General features: G+C 47.4%; 1 protein-coding gene across 3 annotated transcripts in view; it reads left to right on the forward strand.

Moving 5' to 3' along the window:
• dnajc13 (DnaJ heat shock protein family (Hsp40) member C13) overlaps window positions 1–23540 on the forward strand; it is a 148487-nt gene that overhangs the window by 77011 nt on the left and 47936 nt on the right. For all 3 annotated transcript variants that reach the window (XM_081353369.1, XM_081353370.1, XM_081353371.1), the window contains 10 exons: window positions 12456–12559; window positions 13912–14071; window positions 15887–15949; window positions 16209–16310; window positions 16660–16764; window positions 16839–17041; window positions 17892–17976; window positions 19135–19289; window positions 19381–19426; window positions 19545–19699. In XM_081353369.1, the coding sequence (XP_081209495.1) occupies window positions 12456–12559; window positions 13912–14071; window positions 15887–15949; window positions 16209–16310; window positions 16660–16764; window positions 16839–17041; window positions 17892–17976; window positions 19135–19289; window positions 19381–19426; window positions 19545–19699 (1178 nt within the window). The remainder of the gene's footprint in view (window positions 1–12455; window positions 12560–13911; window positions 14072–15886; window positions 15950–16208; window positions 16311–16659; window positions 16765–16838; window positions 17042–17891; window positions 17977–19134; window positions 19290–19380; window positions 19427–19544; window positions 19700–23540) is intronic.

Raw genomic sequence — 23540 nt, forward strand, 5'->3', positions numbered from 1 at the left:
CGAACTATCCCTTTAATAGCGTGTAATAGGCACGCACTCTGCACCCCTAATCCTAACCAAAGGGTTTACAGTGCGCAGCATATGCACGCAAAAAAAAAATATATTTTTGGCGTATAAATGGCACGAGAATTTAAATTCGTGGTATAAAGATACGCAATTTAATGAGATCGTGTTTTATAATCTGCTACTGGGCCGGCCCTCTGTCAAATTTTAAAACCCAGTGTGGCCCTTGAGCCAAAAAGTTTGCCCACCCCTGCTCTAGAGTCTCACTGTATCACTGAACACACACTAGAGTCTCACTGTATCACTAAACACTCTAGAGTCTCACCGTATCACTGAACACACACTAGAGCAGGGGTCGGCAAGTAACTTTGGCCGCGGGCCAATATTTTTTTTAGCCAGTAGATGGCGGGCCAGCTACACAGAGTAGGCCTATGGATACAAATTAAATACTCTTATATAGGCCTATAATTGCGGAATATGATGGGTCCGTCACCGTCCGTGGATCATTCATTCAATCGTTTTTTTTTTTTTTCAAATTAAAACCAAAAATAAAAAGATGAAAAACGACTTGTTTTTCCATTATTTATTTCCTAAACTGAAATGAAAAAAAAAAAAATAAGGACGGGTTTTCTGATTTTCTGATTGTGCTCAGATCAAAAATAGAAAAAATGAATTACTGGATTAGACAAATTTAAATTTTGATTTTTAAGTTTTAATTTAACACCTTATGCATATATCAAGGAAACCATTTTAAACAGATCAAGTAGGCTACTATTGTGGTAACATATTACAGCCATTTTAATAAAGGTGTGAATAGCAATCATGCCTCATTCCGTACAGTCCGACTTTTGAACTTTATTCCTTTTTTATTATTATTATTTATTCGGGGACACACACATACACACCTAAGGTTTAAGGAGGTCTGCGTGGGACTGTTTTTTTTCGTCCCGCTCCCACAAGGTTCTATTCAGCAACCGCTTAAAATACACTCGGTGTTCACCCGCTTTATTTCCCGACCTGACGGGTCCACAAAATTTAGATCTCGTTTCCATAATCTCACATTCAAATGTCTCTAATGGAAAGAAGGAGATTGGAGTAGCCTATAATAATTATAAATGCTATACAAAAATTGTGTTCGTGTCAGTATAAATATTAGGCTATTTTAACATTGTACTGTCAGCAGAGAAAAAAAATGTCACAGAAAAAAAATATGAAATATAAATAACATGAATTAAATAGGACAAAGCCTATCACTCAAGTTTCTAAGCAACATAAACGAAAATCATATTGCCCTACTGACGAAATGAAGTAGGCTATTTTCTGTCGAACTATTTCAAACATCCTTGCAAAAAAAGAATGTTGTTGACTGACAATGGTTTCAGTACCAAACAGCTCCTCAGAGCTAGGTGTACAGGCGGTCAGAATTAAGTGCGGATACGCTGTCAAAAGATGTCGGGAGTTGGCTATTGTCAGTCAGACCGCACGCTCCGTCCAAAGTACACCAGAGTTCTGACCGCTACCGTCTTTTGACGCGCGAATGGACACAAAGTGGTCAAGCGTATAACTAGACGCGGCAGGCGCGAATTTGACGCGCTATTCACGTCCGTTGTGAACGCACAGTTATACTTTAAAACGTAATCCCGCGCCGCATTATTCCCTATGGGCGTTTCACACAGTATGCGGCGGTGAAATCGCCGCGCGACTACGGCTTTTCTCAAGTAGTGGAAGAGTTTTGTACAGCATTTAGGACTGCCAAAATAATCCGGCGGGCCAGAAAATATTGCTGACGGGCCAGTTTTGGCCCGCGGGCCGCCAGTTGCCGTTCCCTGCACTAGAGTCTCACCGTATCACTAAACACTCTAGAGTCTCACCGTATCACTGAACACACACTAGAGTCTCACCGTATCACTGAACACACTCTAGAGTCTCACTGTATCACTGAACACAAACTATAGTCTCACTGTATCACTGAACACACACTAGAGTCTCACTGTATCACTGAACACACACTAGAGTCTCACTGTATCACTGAACACACTCTAGAGTCTCACTGTATCACTGAACACACTAGAGTCTCACTGTATCACTGAACACTCTAGAGTCTCACCGTATCACTGAACACACACTAGAGTCTCACTGTATCACTGAACACACACTAGAGTCTCACCGTATCACTGAACACACTCTAGAGTCTCACCGTATCACTGAACACACACTAGAGTCTCACCGTATCACTGAACACACACTAGAGTCTCACTGTATCACTGAACACTCTAGAGTCTCACCGTATCACTGAACACACACTAGAGTCTCACCGTATCACTGAACACACACTAGAGTCTCACTGTATCACTGAACACACTCTAGAGTCTCACTGTATCACTGAACACACACTAGAGTCTCACCGTATCACTGAACACACACTAGAGTCTCACTGTATCACTGAACACACTCTAGAGTCTCACCGTATCACTGAACACACACTAGAGTCTCACCGTATCACTGAACACACTCTAGAGTCTCACTGTATCACTGAACACACACTAGAGTCTCACCGTATCACTGAACACACACTAGAGTCTCACCGTATCACTGAACACTCTCTAGAGTCTCACTGTATCACTGAACACACACTAGAGTCTCACCGTATCACTGAACACACACTAGAGTCTCACTGTATCACTGAACACACACTAGAGTCTCGCCGTATCACTGAACACACACTAGAGTCTCGCTGTATCACTGAACACTCTCTAGAGTCTCACTGTATCACTGAACACTCTCTAGAGTCTCACTGTATCACTAAACACACACTAGAGTCTCACTGTATCACTGAACACAAACTATAGTCTCACTGTATCACTGAACACACACTAGAGTCTCACTGTATCACTGAACACACACTAGTCTCACTGTATCACTGAACACACTCTAGAGTCTCACTGTATCACTGAACACACTAGAGTCTCACTGTATCACTGAACACACACTAGAGTCTCACTGTATCACTGAACACACACTAGAGTCTCACTGTATCACTGAACACACACTAGAGTCTCACCGTATCACTGAACACACTCTAGAGTCTCACCGTATCACTGAACACACACTAGAGTCTCACTGTATCACTGAACACTCTAGAGTCTCACCGTATCACTGAACACTCTAGAGTCTCACCGTATCACTGAACACACACTAGAGTCTCACTGTATCACTGAACACACTCTAGAGTCTCACCGTATCACTGAACACACACTAGAGTCTCACCGTATCACTAAACACTCTAGAGTCTCACCGTATCACTGAACACACACTAGAGTCTCACCGTATCACTGAACACACTCTAGAGTCTCACTGTATCACTGAACACAAACTAGAGTCTCACTGTATCACTGAACACACACTAGAGTCTCACTGTATCACTGAACACACACTAGAGTCTCACTGTATCACTGAACACACTCTAGAGTCTCACTGTATCACTGAACACACTAGAGTCTCACTGTATCACTGAACACTCTAGAGTCTCACCGTATCACTGAACACACACTAGAGTCTCACTGTATCACTGAACACACACTAGAGTCTCACCGTATCACTGAACACACTCTAGAGTCTCACCGTATCACTGAACACACACTAGAGTCTCACTGTATCACTGAACACTCTAGAGTCTCACCGTATCACTGAACACACACTAGAGTCTCACCGTATCACTGAACACACACTAGAGTCTCACTGTATCACTGAACACACTCTAGAGTCTCACTGTATCACTGAACACACACTAGAGTCTCACCGTATCACTGAACACACACTAGAGTCTCACTGTATCACTGAACACACTCTAGAGTCTCACCGTATCACTGAACACACACTAGAGTCTCACCGTATCACTGAACACACTCTAGAGTCTCACTGTATCACTGAACACACACTAGAGTCTCACCGTATCACTGAACACACTCTTGTCTCACTGTATCACTGAACAAACACTAGAGTCTCACTGTATCACTGAACACACTCTAGAGTCTCACTGTATCACTGAACAAACACTAGAGTCTCACTGTATCACTGAACACACTCTAGAGTCTCACCGTATCACTGAACACACACTAGAGTCTCACTGTATCACTGAACACACACTAGAGTCTCACCGTATCACTGAACACACACTAGAGTCTCACTGTATCACTGAACACACACTAGAGTCTCACTGTATCACTGAACACACTCTAGAGTCTCACTGTATCACTGAACACACTCTAGAGTCTCACTGTATCACTGAACACACACTAGAGTCTCACCGTATCACTGAACACACACTAGAGTCTCACCGTATCACTGAACACACTCTAGAGTCTCACCGTATCACTGAACACACTCTAGAGTCTCACCGTATCACTGAACACACACTAGAGTCTCACTGTATCACTGAACACACACTAGAGTCTCACTGTATCACTGAACACACACTAGAGTCTCACTGTATCACTGAACACACTCTAGAGTCTCACTGTATCACTGAACACACACTAGAGTCTCACTGTATCACTGAACACTCTAGAGTCTCACTGTATCACTGAACACACACTAGAGTCTCACCGTATCACTGAACACACTCTAGAGTCTCACCGTATCACTAAACACTCTAGAGTCTCACCGTATCACTGAACACACACTAGAGTCTCACTGTATCACTGAACACACACTAGAGTCTCACTGTATCACTGAACACACACTAGAGTCTCACCGTATCACTGAACACACACTAGAGTCTCACCGTATCACTGAACACACACTAGAGTCTCACCGTATCACTGAACACACTCTAGAGTCTCACTGTATCACTGAACACACACTAGAGTCTCACCGTATCACTGAACACACACTAGAGTCTCACCGTATCACTAAACACACACTAGAGTCTCACCGTATCACTGAACACACACTAGAGTCTCACTGTATCACTGAACACACTCTAGAGTCTCACCGTATCACTGAACACACTCTAGAGTCTCACCGTATCACTGAACACACACTAGAGTCTCACCGTATCACTGAACACACTCTAGAGTCTCACCGTATCACTGAACACACTCTAGAGTCTCACCGTATCACTGAACACACACTAGAGTCTCACTGTATCACTGAACACACACTAGAGTCTCACTGTATCACTGAACACACACTAGAGTCTCACCGTATCACTGAACACACACTAGAGTCTCACCGTATCACTGAACACACTCTAGAGTCTCACCGTATCACTGAACACACACTAGAGTCTCACCGTATCACTGAACACACACTAGAGTCTCACCGTATCACTGAACACACACTAGAGTCTCACCGTATCACTGAACACACACTAGAGTCTCACTGTATCACTGAACACACTCTAGAGTCTCACCGTATCACTGAACACACACTAGAGTCTCACCGTATCACTGAACACACTCTAGAGTCTCACCGTATCACTGAACACACACTAGTCTCACCGTATCACTGAACACACTCTAGAGTCTCACCGTATCACTGAACACACTCTAGAGTCTCACCGTATCACTGAACACACACTAGAGTCTCACCGTATCACTGAACACACTCTAGAGTCTCACCGTATCACTGAACACACTCTAGAGTCTCACCGTATCACTGAACACACACTAGAGTCTCACCGTATCACTGAACACACTCTAGAGTCTCACTGTATCACTGAACACACTCTAGAGTCTCACTGTATCACTGAACACACTCTAGAGTCTCTAGAGTCTCACTGTATCACTGAAAACACACTAGAGTCTCACTGTATCACTGAACACTCTAGAGTCTCACCGTATCACTGAACACACTCTAGAGTCTCTAGAGTCTCACTGTATCACTGAAAACACACTAGAGTCTCGCTGTATCACTGAACACACTCTAGAGTCTCACTGTATCACTGAACACACTAGAGTCTCACTGTATCACTGAACACACACTAGAGTCTCACTGTATCACTGAACACACACTAGAGTCTCACTGTATCACTGAACACACACTAGAGTCTCACTGTATCACTGAACACTCTAGAGTCTCACCGTATCACTGAACACACTCTAGAGTCTCACTGTATCACTGAACACACACTAGAGTCTCACTGTATCACTGAACACACACTAGAGTCTCACTGTATCACTGAACACACACTAGAGTCTCACTGTATCACTGAACACTCTAGAGTCTCACCGTATCACTGAACACAAACTAGAGTCTCACCGTATCACTGAACACACACTAGAGTCTCACTGTATCACTGAACACACTCTAGAGTCTCACTGTATCACTGAACACACACTAGAGTCTCACTGTATCACTGAACACACACTAGAGTCTCACTGTATCACTGAACACACACTAGAGTCTCACCGTATCACTGAACACACTAGAGTCTCACCGTATCACTAAACACTCTAGAGTCTCACCGTATCACTGAACACACTCTAGAGTCTCACTGTATCACTGAACACACTCTAGAGTCTCACCGTATCACTGAACACACACTAGAGTCTCACTGTATCACTGAACACACTCTAGAGTCTCACTGTATCACTGAACACACACTAGAGTCTCACCGTATCACTGAACACACACTAGAGTCTCACTGTATCACTGAACACACTCTAGAGTCTCACTGTATCACTGAACACACACTAGAGTCTCACTGTATCACTGAACACACACTAGAGTCTCTAGAGTCTCACTGTATCACTGAACACACTCTAGAGTCTCACTGTATCACTGAACACACTCTAGAGTCTCACTGTATCACTGAACACACACTAGAGTCTCACTGTATCACTGAACACACACTAGAGTCTCACTGTATCACTGAACACACTCTAGAGTCTCACTGTATCACTGAACACACACTAGAGTCTCACTGTATCACTGAACACACTCTAGAGTCTCACTGTATCACTGAACACACACTAGAGTCTCACCGTATCACTGAACACACACTAGAGTCTCACTGTATCACTGAACACACACTAGAGTCTCGCCGTATCACTGAACACACACTAGAGTCTCACCGTATCACTGAACACACTCTAGAGTCTCACCGTATCACTGAACACACACTAGAGTCTCACCGTATCACTGAACACACTCTAGAGTCTCACCGTATCACTGAACACACTCTAGAGTCTCACCGTATCACTGAACACACTCTAGAGTCTCACCGTATCACTGAACACACTCTAGAGTCTCACCGTATCACTGAACACACACTAGAGTCTCACTGTATCACTGAACACACACTAGAGTCTCTAGAGTCTCACTGTATCACTGAACACACTCTAGAGTCTCACTGTATCACTGAACACACACTAGAGTCTCACTGTATCACTGAACACACACTAGAGTCTCACTGTATCACTGAACACACTCTAGAGTCTCACTGTATCACTGAACACACACTAGAGTCTCACTGTATCACAGAACACTCTCTAGAGTCTCTAGAGTCTCACTGTATCACTGAACACACACTAGAGTCTCTAGAGTCTCACTGTATCACTGAACACACTCTAGAGTCTCACTGTATCACTGAACACACTCTAGAGTCTCACTGTATCACTGAACACACACTAGAGTCTCACTGTATCACTGAACACACACTAGAGTCTCACTGTATCACTGAACACACTCTAGAGTCTCACTGTATCACTGAACACACACTAGAGTCTCACTGTATCACTGAACACTCTCTAGAGTCTCACTGTATCACTGAACACACACTAGAATCTCACCGTATCACTGAACACACACTAGAGTCTCACCGTATCACTGAACACACTCTAGAGTCTCACCGTATCACTGAACACACACTAGAGTCTCACCGTATCACTGAACACACTCTAGAGTCTCACCGTATCACTGAACACACTCTAGACTCTCACCGTATCACTGAACACACACTAGAGTCTCACTGTATCACTGAACACACTCTAGAGTCTCACTGTATCACTGAACACACTCTAGAGTCTCACCGTATCACTGAACACACACTAGAGTCTCACTGTATCACTGAACACACACTAGAGTCTCACCGTATCACTGAACACACTAGAGTCTCACCGTATCACTGAACACACTCTAGAGTCTCACCGTATCACTGAACACACACTAGAGTCTCACTGTATCACTGAACACACACTAGAGTCTTACTGTATCACTGAACACACTCTAGAGTCTCACCGTATCACTGAACACACTCTAGAGTCTCACTGTATCACTGAACACACACTAGAGTCTCACTGTATCACTGAACACACTCTAGAGTCTCACCGTATCACTGAACACACACTAGAGTCTCACTGTATCACTGAACACACACTAGAGTCTCACTGTATCACTGAACACTCTCTAGAGTCTCATCGTATCACTGAACACACTCTAGAGTCTCACTGTATCACTGAACACACTCTAGAGTCTCACTGTATCACTGAACACACACTAGAGTCTCACTGTATCACTGAACACACACTAGAGTCTCACCGTATCACTGAACACACACTAGAGTCTCACTGTATCACTGAACACTCTAAAGTCTCACTGTATCACTGAACACACTCTAGAGTCTCACTGTATCACTGAACACACACTAGAGTCTCACTGTATCACTGAACACACACTAGAGTCTCACTGTATCACTGAACACACTCTAGAGTCTCACTGTATCACTGAACACACACTAGAGTCTCACTGTATCACTGAACACACACTAGAGTCTCTAGAGTCTCACTGTATCACTGAACACACTCTAGAGTCTCACTGTATCACTGAACACTCTCTAGAGTCTCACCGTATCACTGAACACACTCTAGAGTCTCACTGTATCACTGAACACACACTAGAGTCTCACCGTATCACTGAACACACACTAGAGTCTCACTGTATCACTGAACACACACTAGAGTCTCACTGTATCACTGAACACTCTAAAGTCTCACTGTATCACTGAACACACTCTAGAGTCTCACTGTATCACTGAACACACACTAGAGTCTCACTGTATCACTGAACACACACTAGAGTCTCACTGTATCACTGAACACACTCTAGAGTCTCACTGTATCACTGAACACACACTAGAGTCTCACTGTATCACTGAACACACACTAGAGTCTCTAGAGTCTCACTGTATCACTGAACACACTCTAGAGTCTCACTGTATCACTGAACACTCTCTAGAGTCTCACCGTATCACTGAACACACTCTAGAGTCTCACTGTATCACTGAACACACACTAGAGTCTCACCGTATCACTGAACACACACTAGAGTCTCACTGTATCACTGAACACTCTAGAGTCTCACTGTATCACTGAACACACACTAGAGTCTCACCGTATCACTGAACACACACTAGAGTCTCACCGTATCACTGAACACACTCTAGAGTCTCACTGTATCACTGAACACACACTAGAGTCTCACCGTATCACTGAACACACACTAGAGTCTCACTGTATCACTGAACACACACTAGAGTCTCACTGTATCACTGAACACTCTCTAGAGTCTCACTGTATCACTGAACACACACTAGAATCTCACCGTATCACTGAACACACACTAGAGTCTCACCGTATCACTGAACACACTCTAGAGTCTCACCGTATCACTGAACACACACTAGAGTCTCACCGTATCACTGAACACACACTAGAGTCTCACCGTATCACTGAACACACACTAGAGTCTCACTGTATCACTGAACACTCTAGAGTCTCACTGTATCACTGAACACACACTAGAGTCTCACCGTATCACTGAACACACACTAGAGTCTCACCGTATCACTGAACACACTCTAGAGTCTCACTGTATCACTGAACACACACTAGAGTCTCACCGTATCACTGAACACACACTAGAGTCTCACTGTATCAATGAACACACACTAGAGTCTCACTGTATCACTGAACACTCTCTAGAGTCTCACTGTATCACTGAACACACACTAGAATCTCACCGTATCACTGAACACACACTAGAGTCTCACCGTATCACTGAACACACTCTAGAGTCTCACCGTATCACTGAACACACACTAGAGTCTCACTGTATCACTGAACACTCTAGAGTCTCACCGTATCACTGAACACACTCTAGAGTCTCACTGTATCACTGAACACACACTAGAGTCTCACTGTATCACTGAACACACACTAGAGTCTCACCGTATCACTGAACACACACTAGAGTCTCACTGTATCACTGAACACACACTAGAGTCTCACTGTATCACTGAACACTCTCTAGAGTCTCATCGTATCACTGAACACACTCTAGAGTCTCACTGTATCACTGAACACACTCTAGAGTCTCACTGTATCACTGAACACACACTAGAGTCTCACTGTATCACTGAACACACTCTAGAGTCTCACTGTATCACTGAACACACACTAGAGTCTCACCGTATCACTGAACACACACTAGAGTCTCACTGTATCACTGAACACTCTAGAGTCTCACTGTATCACTGAACACACACTAGAGTCTCTAGAGTCTCACTGTATCACTGAACACACACTAGAGTCTCACTGTATCACTGAACACACTCTAGAGTCTCACTGTATCACTGAACACACTCTAGAGTCTCACTGTATCACTGAACACACACTAGAGTCTCACTGTATCACTGAACACTCTCTAGAGTCTCACCGTATCACTGAACACACTCTAGAGTCTCACTGTATCACTGAACACACACTAGAGTCTCACCGTATCACTGAACACACACTAGAGTCTCACTGTATCACTGAACACTCTAGAGTCTCACTGTATCACTGAACACACTCTAGAGTCTCACTGTATCACTGAACACACTCTAGAGTCTCACCGTATCACTGAACACACTCTAGAGTCTCACTGTATCACTGAACACACTCTAGAGTCTCACTGTATCACTGAACACTCTAGAGTCTCACCGTATCACTGAACACACACTAGAGTCTCACTGTATCACTGAACACACACTAGAGTCTCACTGTATCACTGAACACACACTAGAGTCTCACCGTATCACTGAACACACACTAGAGTTACACTGTATCACTGAACACACACTAGAGTCTCACTGTATCACTGAACACACACTAGAGTCTCACTGTATCACTGAACACACACTAGAGTCTCACCGTATCACTGAACACACACTAGAGTTACACTGTATCACTGAACACACTCTAGAGTCTCACTGTATCACTGAACACTCTAGAGTCTCACTGTATCACTGAACACTCTAGAGTCTCACTGTATCACTGAACACACTCTAGAGTCTCACCGTATCACTGAACACACACTAGAGTCTCACTGTATCACTGAACACACACTAGAGTCTCACTGTATCACTGAACACACACTAGAGTCTCACCGTATCACTGAACACACACTAGAGTTACACTGTATCACTGAACACACTCTAGAGTCTCACTGTATCACTGAACACACACTAGAGTCTCACTGTATCACTGAACACTCTAGAGTCTCACTGTATCACTGAACACACTCTAGAGTCTCACTGTATCACTGAACACACTCTAGAGTCTCACTGTATCACTGAACACACTCTAGAGTCTCACTGTATCACTGAACACAAACTAGAGTCTCACTGTATCACTGAACACACACTAGAGTCTCACTGTATCACTGAACACACACTAGAGTCTCACTGTATCACTGAACACACACTAGAGTCTCACTGTATCACTGAACACTCTAGAGTCTCACTGTATCACTGAACACTCTAGAGTCTCACTGTATCACTGAACACACTCTAGAGTCTCACCGTATCACTGAACACACTCTAGAGTCTCACTGTATCACTGAACAAACACTAGAGTCTCACTGTATCACTGAACACACACTAGAGTCTCGCCGTATCACTGAACACACACTAGAGTCTCACCGTATCACTGAACACACACTAGAGTCTCACTGTATCACTGAACACACTCTAGAGTCTCACTGTATCACTGAACACAAACTAGAGTCTCACTGTATCACTGAACACACACTAGAGTCTCACTGTATCACTGAACACACACTAGAGTCTCACTGTATCACTGAACACTCTAGAGTCTCACTGTATCACTGAACACACTCTAGAGTCTCACCGTATCACTGAACACACTCTAGAGTCTCACCGTATCACTGAACACACTCTAGAGTCTCACCGTATCACTGAACACACTCTAGAGTCTCACTGTATCACTGAACACACACTAGAGTCTCACCGTATCACTGAACACACACTAGAGTCTCACTGTATCACTGAACACACACTAGAGTCTCACTGTATCACTGAACACTCTAGAGTCTCACTGTATCACTGAACACTCTAGAGTCTCACTGTATCACTGAACACTAATGTATAAACCCTGTGTAACTGTGTTCAGGTGAAGTACGAGTGCCTCTCTGATGAGATTAGGATCGGGGATTATTACCTGCGTTTGCTGCTGGAGGAAGATGAGAACGACGAGTCCGGTGCCATCAAGAGATCGTACGTTTCTGAACTCCCTCTCGAGCTTCTTCATTAGAGGTCGACCGATATATCGGGTGATGTTAATTATCACCATTGGCCTGTGTTTGTGTCAGTTTGGCCGATGTGTAGGGAGCCATCTAAAATTTTTCATATTAATTTTCAAATTAATTGAATCTAATCTAATTTAGCACATATTATGCATAGTGCTGGGCAACGATTAATCGAATCCAAAATAAAAGTTTGTTTACACATAATATATGTGTGTGTACTGTGTATAATTATTTTGTATATCAAAATACCCACACACACATATATATGTATATATTCAAAATAAAATTATTTATATAAAATATTTATATATAATATAAATTATAAATATATTCCTACAGTATATACATGCTAATATTTCTTAAATATATACATGCATGTGTGTGTATTTATACAAGATAATTATACACAGTACACACACATATATTATGTAAACACAAACTTTTATTTTTGTATGTGATTAATCGTTGCCTGTTATTTGCATTTGTTTTTACAATCTTTAAATGTAGTATGATATATATATACATATATGTATGTATATGTATATATGTATGTATATGTGTGTGTGTGTGTGTATATATGTGTATATGTATATATATTTATATTTATATTTTGGTCACACTGCTAGATATCTCATCGGCCATCAACACATTAAAGGTATAGCGGAGGATCTTTCCGAATTTTAGATAAGAACCGCCCTCTCCACTTTTTGAAAAAATGCACATGCGCAACACTCTACCTGCTCCCGAGAGGGAACGCCTATTAAACGTGTGCAAGGTTCTCCTCGTGCACGCTCTGTTTACAAGTTGCTGTCGGCATCGCTCATACAACATGCCAAACTTTACCTGTCGAGTAGAAACTTCGCGACTGAGGCATCAGTGGCAAGCCCAACCTGTGTTTTCAGCGCAAGCCATCGGGTGAAACAATCTCCCAAAAACACTCTGATCTTGTTTCTCTCTTCTGAGGCCTTTCTCTTCTTCTCATACAGTTCGTACAAACTTTTTCTCTTGCAACCCTCAGACATTTTCAAAGGACCCGGTGAAACGGTGAGCTTCAATGAATGGCTTAGCTCTAGCTCACCACACATAAACACCTGAAAGTGCGCATGCGCAGAAAGCGAAAACTAAGGGAGCACGTACGACGGCCTTACGTAAACATATCACCAGAATGATTGACACTTAGGTGGACCAATAGTTTAGACTACCCACCCGGAAAAAGAAAATCCTCCGCTATACCTTTAAATATCAGTCGACCTCTGTTCTACACAAAGGCTCTGGAGGATTGTGATCTGATGTTTAATACCCTGATGTCTGTGTCTTCAGGTATGAGTTTTTTAACGAGCTGTACCACCGGTTCCTGCTGACGCCTAAAGTGGGCATGAAGTGTCTGTGTCTGCAGGCGCTCGCCATCGTCTACAGCAAGTGCTCTGAGGAGATCGGGCCCTTCGCCGACACCAAGTACATCGTGGGCATGCTGGACCGGGTCAGTGCTCAGGGTTCAGTGTGTGTGTGTAATGTTCTGCTGGACAGGGTCAGTGCTCAGGGTTCAGTGTGTGTGTGTAATGTTCTGCTGGACAGGGTCAGTGCTCAGGGTTCAGTGTGTGTGTGTAATGTTCTGCTGGACAGGGTCAGTGCTCAGGGTTCAGTGTGTGTGTGTGTGTGTAATGTTCTGCTGGACCGGGTCAGTGCTCAGGGTTCAGTGTGTGTGTGTAATGTTCTGCTGGACCGGGTCAGTGCTCAGGGTTCAGTGTGTGTGTGTAATGTTCTGCTGGACAGGGTCAGTGCTCAGGGTTCAGTGTGTGTGTGTGTGTAATGTTCTGCTGGACCGGGTCAGTGCTCAGGGTTCAGTGTGTGTGTGTGTGTGTAATGTTCTGCTGGACAGGGTCAGTGCTCAGGGTTCAGTGTGTGTGTGTAATGTTCTGCTGGACAGGGTCAGTGCTCAGGGTTCAGTGTGTGTGTGTAATGTTCTGCTGGACAGGGTCAGTGCTCAGGGTTCAGTGTGTGTGTGTAATGTTCTGCTGGACAGGGTCAGTGCTCAGGGTTCAGTGTGTGTGTGTAATGTTCTGCTGGACAGGGTCAGTGCTCAGGGTTCAGTGTGTGTGTGTGTGTAATGTTCTGCTGGACCGGGTCAGTGCTCAGGGTTCAGTGTGTGTGTGTGTGTGTAATGTTCTGCTGGACAGGGTCAGTGCTCAGGGTTCAGTGTGTGTGTGTAATGTTCTGCTGGACAGGGTCAGTGCTCAGGGTTCAGTGTGTGTGTGTAATGTTCTGCTGGACAGGGTCAGTGCTCAGGGTTCAGTGTGTGTGTGTAATGTTCTGCTGGACAGGGTCAGTGCTCAGGGTTCAGTGTGTGTGTGTGTGTGTAATGTTCTGCTGGACCGGGTCAGTGCTCAGGGTTCAGTGTGTGTGTGTAATGTTCTGCTGGACCGGGTCAGTGCTCAGGGTTCAGTGTGTGTGTGTAATGTTCTGCTGGACAGGGTCAGTGCTCAGGGTTCAGTGTGTGTGTGTGTGTAATGTTCTGCTGGACCGGGTCAGTGCTCAGGGTTCAGTGTGTGTGTGTGTGTGTAATGTTCTGCTGGACAGGGTCAGTGCTCAGGGTTCAGTGTGTGTGTGTAATGTTCTGCTGGACAGGGTCAGTGCTCAGGGTTCAGTGTGTGTGTGTAATGTTCTGCTGGACAGGGTCAGTGCTCAGGGTTCAGTGTGTGTGTGTAATGTTCTGCTGGACAGGGTCAGTGCTCAGGGTTCAGTGTGTGTGTGTGTGTAATGTTCTGCTGGACCGGGTCAGTGCTCAGGGTTCAGTGTGTGTGTGTAATGTTCTGCTGGACCGGGTCAGTGCTCAGGGTTCAGTGTGTGTGTGTAATGTTCTGCTGGACCGGGTCAGTGCTCAGGGTTCAGTGTGTGTGTGTGTGTGTAATGTTCTGCTGGACCGGGTCAGTGCTCAGGGTTCAGTGTGTGTGTGTAATGTTCTGCTGGACAGGGTCAGTGCTCAGGGTTCAGTGTGTGTGTGTGTGTAATGTTCTGCTGGACCGGGTCAGTGCTCAGGGTTCAGTGTGTGTGTGTGTGTGTAATGTTCTGCTGGACCGGGTCAGTGCTCAGGGTTCAGTGTGTGTGTGTAATGTTCTGCTGGACCGGGTCAGTGCTCAGGGTTCAGTGTGTGTGTGTAATGTTCTGCTGGACCGGATCAGTGTGTGTAATGTTCTGCTGGACCGGGTCAGGGTTCAGTGTGTAATGTTCTCTTCTGAATGATGGTGAACTGTGTCAGTGTGTGTGTTTGTGTCATCTTTCTTCTGTGAATCTCCAGTGTACAGACAAGCTGGAGAGAGACAGACTCATCCTGTTCCTCAACAAACTCATTCTCAACAAGGTGAGGAACATGTCAGGCCTTGATGGTGTCAAATCATCACAAAGCTACACATACATACAAACATACCCATAACACACACACACACACACACATATATATGTATTGTTTATCATAAGCCAGTGTACTTGTGTGCCAGACGGCAGCATCAGCGAAGAGCCTGAGAGGGAATATGAGATGTGATGATCTGTGAATGTTTGTGAATATGTGTTTTATTGAGCATGTTTCTCTGCTCATGCTTCAACCATTCCTGTTCTGACAGAAAAACGTGAAGGACATCATGGACTCGAATGGAGTGCGTATATTAGTGGACCTGCTGACGCTCGCTCACCTTCACACCAACCGAGCCACCGTACCACTGCAGGTGTGTGAGTGTGTTCAAACACGCTCAATATACACTAGCAGCCAGTAACATTTATTTTTTAAAGAATTTTATCAAAAAATAAAATGTATGATGGTTTTCTCTAAAATCTGAAGCAACAACTGTTTTACACACTGATAATAATCATAAATGTTTCTTGATCATCAAATCATCATATTAGAGTGATTTCTAAAGGATCATGTGACACTGAAGACTGGAGTAATGATGCTGAACATTCAGCTTTGATCACAGGAATAAATTACACTTTACTGTATATTCACATAGACAACAGATGATTTACATTAGAATAATATTTCACTGTTTCTACTGTGTTTCTGATGCTCTGTTCCAGAGTAACGTGTTGGAGGCTTCTCCAGATATGAAGCGAGAGAGTGAGAAGGAGTGGTACTTCGGGAACGCAGATAAAGAGAGGAGAGGCCCGTTCAGCTACGAGGAGGTGCTGTATCTCTCAGGAGAGTGTGTGAGGATCTGCTGACCCCTGACCTCTGACCTTTGCCCTGTGACCCGCAGATGCAGGCGTTCTGGCGCACGGGCGAGCTGACGGCTAAGACCCGCTGCTGGGCGCAGGGCATGGAAGGGTGGCGCCCCCTACAGGCCGTCCCGCAGCTGAAGTGGAGCGTGATGGCCTCGGGGACGCCCGTGATGAACGAGAGCGACCTGGCCACTCTCATACTCAACATGCTCATCACCATGTGCTCGTACTTCCCCAGCAGGTGTGCACACACACACACACACACTCACTCACACACACACACACACACACACTCACACACACTCAGCCTGCTCATCACCATGTGCTCGTACTTCCCCACCAGGTGCACACACACACAAAAGAAAAAAGTGAACTTAAAAAAAAGTTACAGAATTTTACATTTATTGTTATGAGAAATTTGCAAAAATACTATTTTCAATTTTTATATGAAATTTATATTTCAAAAACATGTTTTACTCTAAAACTGTGAGAAAATCAAAGCCATAAATCTAAACAAGTTGTATTAAAAATGTGAGGTTGATATCTCAACAGAGGATCTTTCAGTGAGAGTGTGTTCGGCTGCAGTTCCAGACGCTTCCACTAGAGGAAACTCGTCTCATTCATTTCCAGTGTGTCAGTTCTGACCGCGAGGAGCTCAAGTGTGACTGTGTTCTCCAGGACCGTTTCACCTGTTCGAATCTTGTTCATGATTTTTTATTTTTTTCACACACAGCAAGTGCCAAAACCTTTACCAAGATTCGTACCATTACGAAAAAAAAAACAAAGTTAAATGTTTCGGTCAGAAATGACTGCAGATCAGCAGGGGTTAATGTTGCGCACACAGCACCCGAGCTCATCTCTGTTCCAGCCGTGACTCGCAGAAATAGACACTTTCTAAACTGTAATCCCGGCACGTCTGTTAGGACACGGTGTCAGTGTTAAAATGTGTTTAAATATACATTTATTTATACTGTAATATAAATGCCTACTGTAATTATACTACAAGTTTGATTTATAGTAAGACCTGCTGCTGTGATGTGTGTGTGTGTGTGTGTGTGTGTGTGTGTGTGTGTGTGTGTGTGTGTGTTTAGAGACCAGGATAATGCCATCATCAGGCCGTTACCAAAGGTGAAGAGACTCATCAGTGACAACACCTGCCTTCCTCACATCGTACAGGTACACTCACACACACACTCACTCATTCACTCACTCACACACACACACACACACACTCTCACACACACACACACACACACACACACACACACACACACACACACACACACACTGACCACACACACACACTCACTCACTCACTCACTCACACACACACACACACACACACACACACACACACACACACTGACCACACTCACACTGACCACACTCACACACTGACCACACACACACTTACACACACACACACACACACACTGACCACACACACACACACACACACACACACACACACACTCACACACTGACCACACACACACTGACCACACACACACACACTCACTCACACACACTCACACACTGACCACACACACACACACACACACACACACACACACACACACACACACACACACACTGACCACACACACACACTCACACACACACACTCACACACTGACCACACACACACTCACACACTGACCACACACACACACACACACACTGACCACACACACACTCACACACTGACCACACACACTCACACACTGACCACACACACACACTCACACACTGACCACACACACACTCACACACTGACCACACACACACTCACACACTGACCACACACACACCAGGGCTGTCAGAATGGCTGAAAGCTAAATTCAAATTTCTTTCTTAAATATTAGCACACCAGACGCTCTTGATCTGAGCACTTTCACACACTCACTCACACACACACTCACACGCTGAGCGCTTTCTGTTGACAGTGTTTCAGTTGGTGAAACAGACTCTCACACACTCTCACTCACACACACACTCACACACTCTCTCACTCTCACACACACACACGCTCAGCTCTGACCGATGTGTAGGTGAAGGTCAAGTGTGTCGTTGGACGATTTCTGCCTCAGACTGAGAGGGTTTCGTCACAGGGAGACTTTCCCCGACACTGTTCACATTAGCCACTGCGCTGTACTGGATAAGCTAACAGAAACACACCGCGTCAGTGACATCATCATCATGTCTCGACTCTCGACACACCAGCATTTCGAATGTGCAGTTTTTTAAAAAAATTGACGAATATTCAAAATTCTAATGTTTATGTGACAGCCCTACTGCAGCACGCCTGTAACCTTCCTCTCCTGTCATTGGCAGCTGCTCTTGACCTTTGACCCCATCCTGGTGGAGAAAGTGGCCAACCTGCTGTATGTGGTGATGCAGGACAACCCGAACCTGCAGCGACTCTACCTCACCGGGGTCTTCTTCTTCATCATGATGTACACCGGCTCCAACGTGCTGCCCGTCGCTCGGTACACACACACACACTCCTGCAGAGACTACACACACTTCGTTACACACATGACAGAGAAATGATGACTCACATACTTCTGTTCTCTGCAGTTTCCTGAAGTACACTCACCTGAAACAAGCCTTTAAGTCAGAGGAGGTAATGCTTCTCCGAACATTCATTATTTCAGGAGTCAATATTTACTTTATTGAAAGGCTGTGCTGAAGACTCAGAGAAACCCCTCAGACCCTGATGATGGTGTGTGTGCCCGTGTCAGGCTAAAGGAGTGGAGCTGGTGCAGAGGAGTGTGTTGGGCCCGATGCTGCCCGAGGCCATGGTGTGTTACCTGGAGAATTACGAGCCCGAGAGGTTCTCCGAGATCTTCCTGGGAGAGTTCGACACGCCGGAGGCCATCTGGAGCAGCGAGATGAGGTGAAGCTCCACACTGACCCCAACCCCTCTCTGTGACTCTGCTCCGCACTGACCCCAACCCCTCTCTGTGACTCTGCTCCGCACTGACCCCAACCCCTCTCTGTGACTCTGCTCCACACTGACCCCGACCCCTCTCTGTGACTCTGCTCCACACTGACCCCGACCCCTCTCTGTGACTCTGCTCCACACTGACCCCAACCCCTCTCTGTGACTCTGCTCCGCACTGACCCCGACCCCTCTGTGTGACTCTGCTCCACACTGACCCCGACCCCTCTCTGTGACTCTGCTCCGCACTGACCCCGACCCCTCTCTGTGACTCTGCTCCACACTGACCCCGACCCCTCTGTGTGACTCTGCTCCACACTGACCCCAACCCCTCTCTGTGACTCTGCTCCTCACTGACCCCAACCCCTCTGTGTGACTCTGCTCCACACTGACCCCAACCCCTCTCTGTGACTCTGCTCCACACTGACCCCAACCCCTCTCTGTGACTCTGCTCCACACTGACCCCAACCCCTCTCTGTGACTCTGCTCCACACTGACCCCAACCCCTCTCTGTGACTCTGCTCCACACTGACCCCGACCCCTCTCTGTGACTCTGCTCCGCACTGACCCCAACCCCTCTCTGTGACTCTGCTCCACACTGACCCCGACCCCTCTCTGTGACTCTGCTCCACACTGACCCCGACCCCTCTCTGTGACTCTGCTCCACACTGACCCCGACCCCTCTCTGTGACTCTGCTCCACACTGACCCCAACCCCTCTCTGTGACTCTGCTCCACACTGACCCCGACCCCTCTCTGTGACTCTGCTCCGCACTGACCCCGACCCCTCTCTGTGACTCTGCTCCGCACTGACCCCGACCCCTCTCTGTGACTCTGCTCCGCACTGACCCCGACCCCTCTCTGTGACTCTGCTCCACACTGACCCCAACCCCTCTCTGTGACTCTGCTCCACACTGACCCCGACCCCTCTGTGTGACTCTGCTCCACACTGACCCCAACCCCTCTCTGTGACTCTGCTCCACACTGACCCCAACCCCTCTCTGTGACTCTGCTCCACACTGACCCCAACCCCTCTCTGTGACTCTGCTCCACACTGACCCCAACCCCTCTCTGTGACTCTGCTCCACACTGACCCCAACCCCTCTGTGTGACTCTGCTCCACACTGACCCCAACCCCTCTCTGTGACTCTGCTCCACACTGACCCCAACCCCTCTCTGTGACTCTGCTCCACACTGACCCCGACCCCTCTGTGTGACTCTGCTCCACACTGACCCCAACCCCTCTCTGTGACTCTGCTCCTCACTGACCCCAACCCCTCTGTGTGACTCTGCTCCACACTGACCCCGACCCCTCTCTGTGACTCTGCTCCACACTGACCCCGACCCCTCTCTGTGACTCTGCTCCACACTGACCCCGACCCCTCTCTGTGACTCTGCTCCACACTGACCCGACCCCTCTCTGTGACTCTGCTCCACACTGACCCCAACCCCTCTCTGTGACTCTGCTCCACACTGACCCCAACCCCTCTCTGTGACTCTGCTCCACACTGACCCCAACCCCTCTCTGTGACTCTGCTCCACACTGACCCCAACCCCTCTCTGTGACTCTGCTCCACACTGACCCCAACCCCTCTCTGTGACTCTGCTCCACACTGACCCCGACCCCTCTCTGTGACTCTGCTCCACACTGACCCCGACCCCTCTGTGTGACTCTGCTCCGCACTGACCCGACCCCTCTCTGTGACTCTGCTCCACACTGACCCCAACCCCTCTCTGTGACTCTGCTCCACACTGACCCCAACCCCTCTCTGTGACTCTGCTCCACACTGACCCCAACCCCTCTCTGTGACTCTGCTCCACACTGCCCCGACCCCTCTCTGTGACTCTGCTCCACACTGACCCCGACCCCTCTGTGTGACTCTGCTCCACACTGACCCCAACCCCTTTCTGTGACTCTGCTCCTCACTGACCCCAACCCCTCTGTGTGACTCTGCTCCACACTGACCCCGACCCCTCTCTGTGACTCTGCTCCACACTGACCCCAACCCCTCTGTGTGACTCTGCTCCACACTGACCCCAACCCCTCTCTGTGACTCTGCTCCACACTGACCCCAACCCCTCTCTGTGACTCTGCTCCACACTGACCCCGACCCCTCTCTGTGACTCTGCTCCACACTGACCCCGACCCCTCTCTGTGACTCTGCTCCACACTGACCCCGACCCCTCTCTGTGACTCTGCTCCGCACTGACCCCGACCCCTCTCTGTGACTCTGCTCCACACTGACCCCAACCCCTCTCTGTGACTCTGCTCCACACTGACCCCGACCCCTCTCTGTGACTCTGCTCCACACTGACCCCGACCCCTCTCTGTGACTCTGCTCCACACTGACCCCGACCCCTCTCTGTGACTCTGCTCCGCACTGACCCCGACCCTTCTCTGTGACTCTGCTCCACACTGACCCCAACCCCTCTCTGTGACTCTGCTCCACACTGACCCCGACCCCTCTGTGTGACTCTGCTCCACACTGACCCCGACCCCTCTCTGTGACTCTGCTCCACACTGACCCCGACCCCTCTCTGTGACTCTGCTCCACACTGACCCCAACCCCTCTCTGTGACTCTGCTCCACACTGACCCCAACCCCTCTCTGTGACTCTGCTCCACACTGACCCCAACCCCTCTCTGTGACTCTGCTCCACACTGACCCCAACCCCTCTGTGTGACTCTGCTCCGCACTGACCCCGACCCCTCTCTGTGACTCTGCTCCTCACTGACCCCAACCCCTCTGTGTGACTCTGCTCCACACTGACCCCAACCCCTCTCTGTGACTCTGCTCCACACTGACCCCAACCCCTCTCTGTGACTCTGCTCCTCACTGACCCCAACCCCTCTGTGTGACTCTGCTCCACACTGACCCCGACCCCTCTCTGTGACTCTGCTCCACACTGACCCCGACCCCTCTGTGTGACTCTGCTCCACACTGACCCCGACCCCTCTCTGTGACTCTGCTCCACACTGACCCCGACCCCTCTCTGTGACTCTGCTCCACACTGACCCCGACCCCTCTCTGTGACTCTGCTCCACACTGACCCCAACCCCTCTCTGTGACTCTGCTCCACACTGACCCCAACCCCTCTCTGTGACTCTGCTCCACACTGACCCCAACCCCTCTCTGTGACTCTGCTCCACACTGACCCCGACCCCTCTCTGTGACTCTGCTCCGCACTGACCCCAACCCCTCTCTGTGACTCTGCTCCACACTGACCCCGACCCCTCTCTGTGACTCTGCTCCACACTGACCCCGACCCCTCTCTGTGACTCTGCTCCGCACTGACCCCGACCCCTCTCTGTGACTCTGCTCCACACTGACCCCGACCCCTCTCTGTGACTCTGCTCCACACTGACCCCGATCCCTCTCTGTGACTCTGCTCCACACTGACCCCGACCCCTCTCTGTGACTCTGCTCCACACTGACCCCGACCCCTCTCTGTGACTCTGCTCCGCACTGACCCCGACCCCTCTCTGTGACTCTGCTCCGCACTGACCCCGACCCCTCTCTGTGACTCTGCTCCACACTGACCCCGACCCCTCTCTGTGACTCTGCTCCACACTGACCCCGACCCCTCTCTGTGACTCTGCTCCACACTGACCCCGACCCCTCTCTGTGACTCTGCTCCACACTGACCCCGACCCCTCTGTGTGACTCTGCTCCACACTGACCCCAACCCCTCTGTGTGACTCTGCTCCACACTGACCCCGACCCCTCTGTGTGACTCTGCTCCACACTGACCCCAACCCCTCTGTGTGACTCTGCTCCGCACTGACCCCAACCCCTC

This window comes from Scardinius erythrophthalmus (assembly GCF_964197995.2).
Source record: "Scardinius erythrophthalmus genome assembly, chromosome: 22".
NCBI classification, from domain to species: Eukaryota; Metazoa; Chordata; class Actinopteri; order Cypriniformes; family Leuciscidae; genus Scardinius; species Scardinius erythrophthalmus.